The 13785-nt window shown below is 55.2% G+C and overlaps 1 protein-coding gene across 1 annotated transcript in view; it reads right to left on the bottom strand.

Moving 5' to 3' along the window:
- LOC140430262 (uncharacterized) overlaps positions 1–13785 on the bottom strand; it is a 210357-nt gene that overhangs the window by 126025 nt on the left and 70547 nt on the right. The window contains exons 25-26 of the mRNA XM_072517687.1: positions 4869–4991; positions 264–408 (exon numbers count right to left, since the gene is read on the bottom strand). Coding sequence (XP_072373788.1) covers positions 264–408; positions 4869–4991 — 268 coding nt within the window. The remainder of the gene's footprint in view (positions 1–263; positions 409–4868; positions 4992–13785) is intronic.

Raw genomic sequence — 13785 nt, 5'->3', positions numbered from 1 at the left:
AAGGATAGAAGGGGGTGGGGGGGGGGGGGGGGCGGGGAGCAAGGGAAACAGCCAGAACCAAATAACCAATGGGGATCAAAAAACGGGAAACTGTCACCACCACTGCAAATAATGCAAGAAGAACGACGATGAATGTATGTAAATAGTTGAAACCGACCGACGTGTAAATAGATTTCTTTATCCTCTGTTTGTCCATGCTTATTCTTGTTTTGTATCCCACAAAAAGTTCAATAAAAACATTTTTTGAAAAGATCAATATCTACCATTTTTCACAGTTGTTGATGGCTACAACTGTATCATTAATGTCATAATGTGTCCCATTTTCAGCATAGCAGCCACACGTGTCAACGCACTTCTTAGAATGTTCATCGTAGAGGGGTTTATCTGCTGGACATTTGGGATAACATCCTAAGGAACAAATTCAACACAAAGACAAGAAAGAAAGCTTTTTTTCAGGTTTTTGAACAAATAACTAAATAGCCACTGTTAACCAAATGAACCCAAATTATTTCGGATTAACTAATTGCAAGTTGTTGTTTAAGCTTGTTTTCTATTGGATTTTGAGTAAATCTCATTGCATATCAGTACACCTGAAGTGACATTCATGTTACTGTTCTATTCTTTACAATTTCATTGACTGTTGGTCCAAGGTTACACACTTTACCTGCTAGCAATCAGGTACAGTTGTTGGTTTTGTGCAACATGCCACTGTGAGCAAAGTCACTGAGTCAATTTTAAACCACCGCTGAGAGTGAGACATTAAAAAGCGATGGCTACTTCTAGTTTTAAAAAATTATTTCAGTTATGTAGGCATTACTGTGGGTCCAGAGTCACATTTAGGCCAGACCAGGTAAAAGTGGCAGATTTCCTTCCCAAAAAGGTATTAATGAACCAGATGGGCTTTTTAAAAAATCGACAATGGTTTCATGGCCATCATTAGACTTCTTGGGCTGGATTCGCCGACCCCCCGCTGGGTCGGAGAATCGCCTGGGGCTGGCCTGAATCCCGCCCCCGCCGGTTGCCGAATTCCCCGGCCCCGGATATTCGGCGGGGGTGGGAATCACGCCGCGCCAGTTGGCGGGCCCCCCCCCCCGGCGATTCTCCGGCCTCCCGCTGCTGGAATGCCTGTCCCGCCGGCGAGAATCAAACCACCTCACTTCCCGGCGGGACAAGGCTGCGCGGGCGGGCTCCGGGGTCCTGGGGGGGGCGCGGGGCGATCTGGCCCCGGGGGGTGCCCCCACGGTGGCCTGGCCCGCGATCGGGGCCCACCGATCCGCGGGCGGGCCTGTGCCGTGGGGGCACTCTTTTCCTTCCGCCTTCGCCATGGTCTCCACTATGGCAGAGGTGGAAGAGACCCCCTCCACTGCCCATGCGCGGGGAATGTGGAGGAATGTCACATCACTCCCAAATTCTTTAAATGAGCAAAAACCCACGCTCTTTTGATTGGGCCTCCAGGCCCCGCACATTCCAGGGGACCACACTTGTTGGGAGTTGCTTACCCGCATCCACCTCCCCAGCTTCGAGTCAGTCATTACCACTGCAAAATTATTGTAAGGAGGCCAATCGGCCCATCAAACCCTTTGAAAGGGCGCCCCACTCAAGCCCACACCTCCACCGTATCACCATAACCCAGTCACCCTACCTAACCTTTTTGGACACTAAGGGAAGGTTAGCATGGCCAATCCACCTAACCTGCACATCTTTGGACTGTGGGAGGAAACCGGAGCACCCGGAGGAAACCCACGCAGACACGGGGAGAAAAGTGTATACTCCACACAGACGGTCACCCAAGGCTGGAATTGAGCCCAGGGTCCTGGAGCTGTGAGGCAGCAGTGCTAACCACTGAGCCACCATGCTGTCCCCATAGCTACGACGATGATTTCCAAGCTGCAGGCCCACCAAAGGTGGCGACCCATCCCACCTAATTGGTGAAGCAGAAGAAGGTAACTGGTCACTATCAGTTTCTACCCCCCCAAGTCAACAGACAGTCTGTCGCCTCTTCTAACTCCTTGCCCCCCCTCTTCCCCATTCCCTTTTAGACCTATTGAGCTTTGGCCCGATAAGTCACAGCCCCATCCCCCACTTGACTTCTGGTAACCAGCTTACTTTCTAATGTTAATGAGGTGACCACTCAACCCCATGTCTCTTAACTATTCCTTAACCATCGCCTTCATTTCTGCCCCAAGCTTGTCTCTCCTGCTGATCCTCTTGCCACCCATAATGAACAAAAACCTTAAACTGAGGAAAGACTCCCCCAATCCCCCAAAACCATTAAACCAATAAAGAAGGATAATCTTTAAAAAAAATAACAGAGGAAACAACCCCATCCAAACAATTCCACCATTAATCCAACTCAATTCCTAACAACATGAACATGAAGAATAAATCAGTAAAATATTAACGCCCCAACAGTCCAATCTCCGCGCACATCCCTTAAGCTGGGTCCAGATCACACGATCTCTGATAAAGTCCTCAACCTGTTCGGGAGTTTCGAAAGAGAAATCTTTTGAGTCAAACGTCACTCTTAGCTTCACTGGGTTCGGGCTCGACATTTGTAATTTCAACCCTCTGCCCCTCTTTGATGTCAATTTCGACACTGCACGCTTTTCATCTGATTGTTCTGCCAGACGGTCAAGTCCGATTGAATAAATTCCTCACTGATTGGGCAGATAAGCCCAAAATGCCAGAGCTTGCGTGGAGCCACCCGCGACGTGGTCGTTACTTCATGCTGCCACACCAGAAGTCTCAGGTTCTCCATATTTGTACGTACACATGGGATAAGCCATATCCGGATCACCCCGTACCACCAGTCCTCAAATGGTTTGGCAGAGGATTTAAACAGGGCATGCGGAAGCAGACCATGGGCTCCCTGGATATGCGCCTGGCAAAGTTTCTTTTTCATTACCAGACCATGCCGCATGTCACAACTGGGGTAGCACCAGAACAACTGCTGATGGGCTAGCGCCTCTAAATTCTTTTAAGCCTGACTTTCCTAAGTTTCGGCAGAAAAGTCAAGCTGCAACAAGATACGCATGGGAAGGGTCATGACCACAGGACGCCGGGGAGAGGTTTTCAACCAAGGGTCACTATTTATGTCCTGAATTTTGGAGTCGGTGCCCTTTGGCTCCCGAGGAATGTGCTGGAGAAAAAAGGGCCCATATCATACAAGGTCAAGTCCCAAGGGAAGACCTTGCATAAGCACATCGACCATCTTACAAGACGGGAGCTTGCCTCAGAGGTTGCCCGGTCAGGGACGCCGGTACCTCCACCGCCTCATGGACCACTCCTTAGCCAAGAAATACAACCTACCATGGTCCAAAGCATGGATCGTCAAGATGATGACGACTCAGGGTCAGGGATGGAAAATGAAGCGTCCGCACTCACAGACGATGTCGTGTCCGGATCCTCACCCCCAGCAGTATCCCTCCAGAGATCATCTCGGAAAAGACAGTCTACAAACCGCTATACACCACCTGTCCCAGACCCACCACTGACAGAAGCACTATCACATGCAAAGCGGCCCAGAAGGTCTCCTTAGATGGTTGCAGAGGGACAACTTGCAGATTTGGGTGTAATAACCCCCATGAGGCCCAAGATACCCTGATTGATTTTCCCGTGGGACTTGTGAAATATGAGCTTCCCCGCTAGTGGGCGGAGGCCCGACCAGCTGGGGCTCATAAGAACACAGTTAATAAGCTGGCCCGGACATGGACGGGCATGTTAGTTGTCCCAACTGGACTTTACACTGTATATATATTTGCTGTCATAGGCAAACATTTCGTGACCCTAAATAAAGAGACTTCACTCTACCGTTCGGCTTCCTGGGTCTTAATACTCACTATCCCAGAATGCTCAACAACAGCAACAACTTGCATTTCTCTCTTGTGCGACTTTCTCAAAATGTCCTGTCTACCATTTATTTCTCATTTTCAACTGGCTCCATACCTCTTCATTCTCATTCCGGGCAGGAAGTAAGCATGTGAATTAAGTCGAGAAGTTTAAATATGTAAGACCTGAGATTGAGGACAACATGTGCATTTCTGGTTTGACCTGCGCCCCTCATTTGAAATCCGCTCCAGTATGAATTCAAGCTCTATAAACTGAGTCCAAAAATTAGCAAATAGTTAAAACTCAGGTAAGATTCGAAAGTAACTTTCTGAGTTCTAGCTGCTGGCAGCAAATCTAGCCTGTTGGCTGTGCATATCAATAGTTCGCAAACACACAATTTCATGATTTGCATGACCAGCAGACACATTTTCTGGATGATAGCAGAAAATCTGAAAATGAGCTTGAAGGCTTTGGGAGCGATTTTGAGCCCGTTTGAGCCATCAGTATAAACAGTGACATGGGCCCAAAATCTCTCGAGAATCAGGAAACGGGATTCTCGTCGCCCTACATGTAAGTCAGGCAATAAAATGTACAGCTTGATAATGGTGTTGTGGTTGCTCATGGTTACCTCCTTCCACCAGCATTACTTGATCAGAAGAGTGGCAGGGACATAATTTACGCATGTAACAGGAGAGCAGGTTGGAGGACATTTCTGGCCTATATTTGTGCCAGACTGTGCACTGTTACTTCTATAAGGACTGATATTAGTGCAGGGAAATTAGTTTCTATGACTTACTTTTCCCACCTGTTGGTGGAGGTCTGCAGCAATCTACAGCTGCATGGTACTTGACAGCAGGTCTTTACTTTCACTTGCAAACCGCAATTAGATTGGAAAATATATTGCTACACTTGGGATATTTTCCTGCATTGAGGACACCATGTAAATAAAAGTTGTTATTGCTGTTGTTGACAGGATCAACAAAGCAGCATGGTATTTCTATACTGCATGTAAGTTTTACGAAAGTCAAAGAGGTACTTACCTTCCAACTGAAACGTGTCATTGCGGTTTGGGTTTAGGCAAGTTTGGAAGCTGTGTAATCCACAAGGGTAATAGTGCCATTCACACATTTCAGGAGCAGGGTTGTAGAAACTGCAGTACATGGCTGAAACAGCAGGAAATAGATATTCATTATCTGCTACTTGATTTTAAAGGTTTACCAGATACTTCATAATTCTGCTATCTGACTATTCTTTCTATCGCTCTTACATTTTATTCCTCCTTTAGTATTTTCTTTCCTTCCCTTAATTACCAAATATCTTCTTATATCACACTTCATGGGCGGGATTCTCATGCCTCCACGCTGAAATCGCAATCGGCGCCAAAATCCGGAGAATCGCCGTGAATCGCGCACGTGATGTCAATACGGCGCGGGTAGGGGGCCATTGACAGAGGCCTCCGCGGCGATTTTCCGATGAAAACTGGCTGATTTCCGACGCCGTGGTTCTAACCACATTTTGCCTGACGGGAACGGCCAGTGGCGGCTGCGGAGTCAGTCAGCGGCCGCCCTCGTGAGGGGGGCGGGGGGAACATTCACGGGGGGGGGGGGGGCGGGGGGGCTCACGGTGGCCAGGCTAGCGATCGGGCGCCACCGATCCGCTGCTGTGCGCGATCTCGGGGGGGGGGCCCTATATTTTCGGGGCTGGTCAGCGGTGTGAGTCCGCCATGTCGCATGGGGCGGCCGCCGAAGGGCGTCACCATGCACATGCGGCGACTTCCGGCTCAAAGTGCAGGACTCCGTAGAGTACTCTGGGGCCCTGCTAGCCCCCTTCAGGTAGGAGAATCACTCTGGATTTTCTTCAGGAAAGTCCAGAGTGAAACGCCCGCATTTTGATGCTGGAGTGGGGCATAGCCCCATTGTTGGAGAATCCAACCCTATGCCTTTAGAAACATAGAAAATAGGAGCAGGAGTAGCCATTTGGCCTTCGTGCCTGCTCCACCATTCAAAATGATTATGACTGATCCCCCATCTCAGTGCCATACGCTCGCGCTCTTCCCATACTCCTTGACACCTAGAAATCGATCTGGTTCCTTCTTAAATATATTCAGTGACTTGGCCTCCACAGCCTGAGGTTGAGAATTTCACAGGTGCACCACCCTCTAAGTGAAGACGTTTCTTCTCATCCCAGTCCTAAATAGCCTATCCCATATCCTGAGACCGTGACCCCTGGTTCTAGACCCCTCAGCCAGCGGAAGTAACATCCTCCGTGTATCCAGTCTGTCCAGCCCCGTCAGAATTTTATACGTTTCAATTAGATCCCCTCTCATTCTTCTAAATTCCAGTGAATACAGGCTCAGTTGACCCAATGTCTCCTCTTACGACAATATCCTACCATCCCAGGTATTAGTCTTGTGAACATTCGCTGCACTCCCTCAGTAGCAAGTATATATTTTCTTAGATCAAGGCTGGAATTCTCCGGTCGTCAAGATTCACTTTTCGGTCACTGTCCGTGTGGAGTTTGCACATTCTCCCCGTGCTTGCGTGGGTTTCGCCCCCACAACCCAAAAATGTGCAGGCTAGGTGGATTGGCCATGCTAAATTGCCCCTTAATTGGCAAAAATGAATTGGGTACTCTAAATTTATATATAAAATTTTTTTTAAAGATTCATTTTTCGGGCTGCCAGTTGACAGCAGAAATCCCATTGACTAGCGACGGGAAGATAGAATCCTGCCATCAGTGAACGGCGCATGGTAAGGAACACGCGGCTGGGGGACCGGAGAATCCCGCCCCAGGAGACAAAACCTGCACACAATGCCCTGGTGTGGTCTCACCAAGGCTTTGCACAGCTGCAGTAAGAGATCCTTGCTCCTCTACTCAAGTTGCTTGCAATGAACGCCAACATACAATTTGCCTTTCTAACTGTTTGCTGTACCTGCATGTTGCTTTCAGTGACTGGCATACTAGTACACCCAGGTCCCTTTGTACATCAATATTTCCTAATCCATCACCATTTAAATAATACTCTGCCATTCTGTGTTTTCCTACCAAAATGGATAACTTCACATTTATGCACGTTATGCTGCATCTGTCGCGCATTTTCTCACTCACTCAATTTGTCTAAATCACTTTGAAACCCCTTTACATCCTCTTCACCATTCACATTCTCACCAGGTTCCATGTCTTCAACAAACTAAGAAACATTACTTTGGTTGCTTCATCCAAATCATTGATTTAGATTGCGAATAGCTGGGGCCCAAGCACTGATCCCTGTGGGACCCCACCTGCCCCTTTGAAAAAGATCAATTTATTCCCACTCTCTATTTCCTGGCTGTCAACCAATTCTCAATACATGCCAATGTATTACCCCCAATCCCATGCGCTTTATTCTTGTACACTAATCTCTTTTGTGGGACTTTATCCAAAGCTCTCTGAAAATCAAAATCACCACATCCACTGGTTTATCCTTATCTATTCTACTAGTTATATCCTCTTAAAAACTACAGTCAAAGTATTTATATTTATTTAATTGTCATTCCTCACCATCTATTCCTTGTATTCACTAAACATCCTGCAGTATGTTTCTATTGTTGGTATTTACTGGCCATCCCTCATCATGGGCGTCATTCTCCGACCCCCCGCCGGGTCGGAGAATGGCCGTTGGCCGCCGTGAATCCCGCCCCCGCCCCCGCCGAAGTCTCCGAAGGGAGAAAAGTCGGCGGGGCGTTAATGGCGCCGCTGCCGCGGAGAATGTCACGGGCCTGCGCAAGGCAGCCGATTTTCGGCCTGCCGATATTCTCCCTTCCGGATGGGCCGAAGTCCCGTCGACGTGATGACCGTTCACGTCGACGTCAATCAAACCTCCTTTTCATCGGCGTGACCCGGTGCTCCAGGCTCACGCCGACCAGCGAGGAGGTGAGTGACGGCCTGGGGGGTTGGCTCTGGGCAGGAAATGGCGTGGCCGCAGACTGATTGCCTGAGAAGAGGTGTGTCTCGGCTTGTGTGTGTGTGCGGCGGGGGGGGGGGGGGTGGTTAGAGTAGGCTGGGCTCCGGGGGAGTGCCGGGAGGGGGTCCGTGCCGGGGTGGAGGTTGGGGGTTGTGGAGGGGGTCCGTGCCGGGGTGGAGGTTGGGGGGGGGGGGTCCGTGCTGGGGTGGAGGTTGGGGGTTGGGGAGGGGGTCCGTGCCGGGGTGGAGGTTGTGGAGGGGGTCCGTGCCGGGGTGGAGGTTGGGGGTTGTGGAGGGGGTCCGTGCCGGGGTGGAGGTTGGGGGGGGGGGTCCGTGCCGGGGTGGAGGTTGGGGGTTGTGGAGGGGGTCCGTGCCGGGGTGGAGGTTGTGGAGGGGGTCCGTGCCGGGGTGGAGGTTGGGGGTTGTGGAGGGGGTCCGTGCCGGGGTGGAGGTTGGGGGTTGTGGAGGGGGTCCGTGCCGGGGTGGAGGTTGGGGGGGGGGGGTCCGTGCTGGGGTGGAGGTTGGGGGTTGTGGAGGGGGTCCGTGCCGGGGTGGAGGTTGGGGGGGGGGGTCCGTGCCGGGGTGGGTGATGGGAGGGCAAATGAGTTGGTCCACCTGGCCAGGTGCCAGCCTCCAACAGTTGGACCCATGCGGTCCATGCCACCTGGCTGGGGGGAGGAGGGGATATGGGCAATGATGACATGTCGTCGTTCCCCTCCCCCCCACCAGGTCGTCATGTTTTCAGATCATCCAGCGATGTTGGCCGCCGTGGTGGCAGCCGCTCATGTCTATGTTGCCCTGGATGAGGAGGAGGAGGAGGAGGAGGAGGAGGAGGAGCGTGCCAGAGAGGCGGCGCAGGCTGCCGCAGAGGGGCAGGCGGCAGCCGCCCAGGCTGGAGGGACACCTGACCGACAGGACGAGGAGGGGGAGGAGGACGTCGCGGCCCCACGGCAACGGAGGCACCCGAGGGCGCCCCGTGTGTACCGGCCCCGGCAGTCATACCAGGACCTCACGGACCGGGAATGCAGGAGGAGACTCCGGATGAGCCGGGAAACCGTGGCACACATCTGCCACCTGCTGGCACACCTGTCACCGCGTGGCACTGGCGGGGGACACCCTCTCCCCGTGTCCGTCAAGGTTACGGTGGCCCTGAACTTTTATGCAACGGGGTCATTCCAGGCACCGAGTGGGGACCTGTCCGGCATATCGCAGACATCGGTGCATCGGTGCATCCGGGCAGTGACAGATGCCCTTTATGCCATGGCGCACCGCTACATCCGCTTCCCCGTGGACCGGGCCAGCCAAGATGCCCGGGCCGTGGGCTTCTCTGCCATTGCCGGGTTCCCCATGGTCCAGGGCGCGATCGATGGGATGCACGTCGCCGTGCGGCCACCTGCAGATAACAGGGCCGTGTTCACTAATAGGAAGGGGACCTATTCGATGAACGTACAGGTGGTCTGCGACCACCGCATGATGATCCTGCACGTCTGCGCCCGTTACCCAGGCAGTGTACACGACTCATTCGTGTTGTCGCGGTCATCCATCCCCGGCATGTACGAGGGACGCCATCCCCGGCTGAGGGGCTGGTTGCTGGGCGACAGGGGCTACCCATTGCGATCGTGGCTGATGACGCCTATACGGAGGCCACGCAATGAGGCGGAGAACCGCTACAATGATGCCCATGTAGCGACAAGGGGAGTGATCGAGAGGTGCTTTGGCGTGCTGAAGATGCGTTTCAGGTGCCTGGACCTCTCTGGGGGCGCCCTCCAGTATCGGTCAGATAGGGTCGGCCGCATCATTGTGGTGTGCTGCGTCCTGCACAACATAGCCCAGCAGAGGGGCGATGTGCCGCAGGCAGAGGAGGGCGGAGTGGAGGAGCAGCAGGAAGAGGCCCAGTCCTCCCCAGATGAGGGGGATGGGGGCAATGGTCAGGGCAGACGGGGTAGACACAGACGGGTGGCTGTCCACCGTTACCGGCTGGCCCAGCGGGCACGGGACAGACTGATAGACGCCCGCTTCACTGACTAGATGGGCGTGGGAATCGGGTAGTATGGCCACAGACCGCACACCATGACAACAGCCGACCACCCACACCCCCCACCCATCCATCCACCCAGCACCATCACCCCCCTCCCCAACCCCACACACCCCACCCGCATGCACACCACCCCCCCACTCCCAATTGCCGATCCACCGGCGGCACAACGGGCCGGGCTCACCCAGTTGCGGGTGGACGCGTGTCTATCGCAGGCCATGGAGAATGATGACAGCCCGCCTCCGATGAGCTCCTGGCTCTACATCGTTGGACTATGTCTGACCCATGGCCACAGTACCACCATCCACCCGGACCATCCCTGCATGCGGCTGTGATACTGCAGCGCACGGTCCCGTCCTCTGCCCGGGGGATGTTGATGGCGGCCCAGGGGGAAGGGGGCAGACTCACCTGGGGCTGAGGTAAGACCACCCCTCACACACACACTTGCGCTCAACGTACATGACACCCCCGCACACTTTGGACAGAGCATAAAGGCAGCTTCGGTAGGTGTAACATTGACTTTAATAACCAAAGGAGTTCATGCACGTGCCCTAGCGCCTAAAACTCATCTGTGCCCTGCACCCGTGCCAACTTACTCAGTGTCTAATTGTTTGGCCTTACGGGCCCTTTGACTACGTCTACGTGGTTCCCCAGACGGTACAGCAGAACTGGAGGTGGACTCCTGTGATTCCTGCCCTCTGACACTGGATCCCTTTGGCGGCCGTTTCCTGGGGCGTCCTGGCCTAGATGGGCCAGGCTGCGGCCCGGGCGACTGGGATGGCGAGCTGCCAGCCTGTCCTGCCCGTTGCCCACCCGATGCACCTGGGACGGAAGGGGGGGAGTCCGAGGTGTCGCGGTGTACCGGGACCTCCCCTACAGAGGGAGCCGGGATGGACCACACCACCTCCTCCTCCCTCGGGGTGCCCGATGGCCCCCAGGCCTCTACATGGGTGGGGGATGCGAACGGACTGGCCATCCGACGCGCCCCCGACATCTGGCGCTGCCAGTCCTGGAGGCCCGTGCTGGTATCGACAGGGGTCTGCAGGTTTGCAGCCATGGAGCCCAGGGGGTTGTCGAACCCTGTCTGCGACAGTGCGACGCCAGCTCGCACATGGCCACTGGCGCCGATGCCCTCAGCGATGGCCTGCTGAGACTGGGCCATGGCCTGCAGAGACTGGGCCATGGCCTGCAGAGACTGGGCTATGGCCTGCTGAGACTGGGCCATGGCCTGCTGAGACTGGGCTATGGCGTTGAGCGCCTCTGCCATCTGGCGCTGGCACTGGCTCATGGCCTCCTGTGAGAGGGCAGCCATTTCCTGGGCCACAGACGCCGCCTGCACGGAAGGCCCCAGGCCTCGCAAACCGTTCCCCATGTCTGACACCGTCGCACCCATTGCCTCCACCGCGGACGCCACCCGTGCGGTGTCAGCCTGGGTGGCACGCATGACCGGGACCACTCCCAGCTCCTGGACGCGGGTGGACTCCTCCACCTGCGACCGCAGCCGCCGCAAGCCACCCGTCACCCTATTCGCTCGTCTCCGTGTCGGTGGTTGCATCGGATCTATGTGTGGGTGTGGTAACTGCAGGAACCCGGGATCCATCTGGGCGGCAGATGTTCGCTTGGCCTGGGCTGCCCTCCGACCGCCCGGTCCCTCTGCTGCTCCTACCTCCACCTGCTGTACCGGGACGGCTGTGTTGTGCGCACCAGTGAGTGTACCAGACGCCTCATCACTAAAGTGCCCAACCGTGGTGAGTGTTTCTGCGATGGTGGAGGGTGTTGGTGACAGCAGTGGCGTTGTGTCGTGCTCTTCGTCCCACTCTGAGTCCATGGCACTTTGGGGTGGGGGTTCGTCTCCACCCATCCACTCTGAGTCACTGTCCGGTATTTCGTCTTCCCGGGTAGGGGTGTCCTGGGTAGTGCTGTCCCGGGTAGTGCTGTCCCGGGTAGGGGTGTCCTGGGTAGTGGTGTCCCGGGTAGGGGTGTCCTGGATAGTGGTGTCCTGGGTAGTGGTGTCCTGGCTCGGATGTGACGGGGGCCTGTGGCTGCCCCCCTCATCGCTGGGTGGTCGCTCCCGCACGTGACGGGGGTGTCGTCTCCCTGTTGCTCCAGGTCTCTCCGTCTCCCGTGGTCTCCGAGGGGCATCCTGCGGGCGTCGCATGCTGGAGGGTTCGGGTCTCTCCGTCTCCCGTGGTCTCCGAGGGGCATCCTGCGGGCGTCGCATGCTGGAGGGTTCGGGTCTCTCCGTCTCCCGTGGTCTCCGAGGGGCATCCTGCGGGCGGTCTGCATCTGCGGGGATGGGTGCCTGGACGTTTGGTCCTGCGATACACAATGAAGCATGCATGGTTAGACATCAGGCAGTGATCAGGTGATACGGGAGAGGGGGATATAGGGGAGGGGGGATATGGGGACGGGCTGTTGGTGGCTCACTTGCTCGTGGGGCCCCGACCTCTGCATCAGCAACCTCCCGGTCGTCAGGTCCGCCAGCCAGTTCCAGGGCCCTTTCCTCGTGTACGGTCAGTGGCCTCTCATCAGCGGGCCCTCCTCCAGTCCTCACATGCTCCCTATTGTTGTGTGCGCGCTTCTCCTGGGGGGGGGGGGGGGGGGGTGGTGGCAGGGGTAAAAGGCAACAGTGTTAGGCAGGTATATGAATGCACGCCATCGGTTGCGCGTGCATTGCAGAGGTTAAGGTTAGGGCTGGATTCACTTGGGGATATGGGGGATATGGGGGAGGGGGGATATGGGGGAGGGGGGATATGGGGGAGGGGGGAATATGGGGGAGGGGGGATATGGGGATATGGGGGAGGGGGGAATATGGGGGATATGGGGGAGGGGGGGATATGGGGGAGGGGGGAATATGGGGGATATGGGGGAGGGGGGATATGGGGGATATGGGGGAGGGGGGATATGGGGGAGGGTGGATATGTGGGAGGGGGGGATATGGGGGAGGGGGGATATGGGGGAGGGGGGATATGGGGATATGGGGGAGGGGGGAATATGGGGGATATGGGGGAGGGGGGGATATGGGGGAGGGGGGAATATGGGGGATATGGGGGAGGGGGGATATGGGGGATATGGGGGAGGGGGGATATGGGGGAGGGTGGATATGTGGGAGGGGGGGATATGGGGGAGGGGGGAATATGGGGGATATGGGGGAGGGGGGGATATGGGGGAGGGGGGAATATGGGGGATATGGGGGAGGGGGGATATGGGGGATATGGGGGAGGGGGGGATTTGGGGGAGAGGGGATATGGGGGATATGGGGGACGCTCACCCTGCCTGCTCTGACGAGGTCGTTCACCTTCTTGTGGCACTGGGTGCCTGTCCGTGGTGTCAGGGCCACAGCGGTGACGGCCTCTGCCACCTCCCTCCACAGACGCCGGCTGTGGCGTGGGGCAACTCTGCGGCCGTGCCCGGGATACAGGGCGTCCCTCCTCTGCTCCACCGCATCCAGGAGCGCCTCCACATCGCGTGACTCGAACCTCGGGGCTGAGCGACGGCCAGCCATCAAGTCGGGTGTTGCGGTCGGCTGTTCCGGTCGGGTGGGGGGGGAGCTGCGCGGCCTTATGAGCCGTCACGCCGTGCAGCGCGTATGACGCTGCACGGCGTGAACCACTGCGCAAGCGCGGATCCCGTTACGTCGCTGCTAGCCCATTTCGGGCCGCAGACTATCGGCCCATTTTTATGACGTGACGCAAGTGGGATTTGCGCCGTTTTTTGCGCCGATCGGCGGAGTTTCCGCCGATAACGGAGAATTTCGCCCCATATCTTTTCTATCTTTACATTCACTAGTCATCCTTGAGCATCTTTATGCTGATTGTATTTGCTGGTGATTCATCAATATTTATTTTCTTTCCTTAATTTGTTGTTTATGATAATAAATATGCATATATAATTACGAGAAGAGATCCAAAACAAACCGGCATTTGAGAATTGGTTAAAGTAATACAAAAGTAATTCATTCCTGGGATTATTTTTTTTGA

The sequence above is a fragment of the Scyliorhinus torazame genome, chromosome 10 (assembly GCF_047496885.1).
Source record: "Scyliorhinus torazame isolate Kashiwa2021f chromosome 10, sScyTor2.1, whole genome shotgun sequence".
In the NCBI taxonomy this organism is placed as follows: Eukaryota; Metazoa; Chordata; class Chondrichthyes; order Carcharhiniformes; family Scyliorhinidae; genus Scyliorhinus; species Scyliorhinus torazame.
Note: the sequence above shows the minus strand (reverse complement) of the source record. Positions and strands in the feature narration are given on the sequence as shown.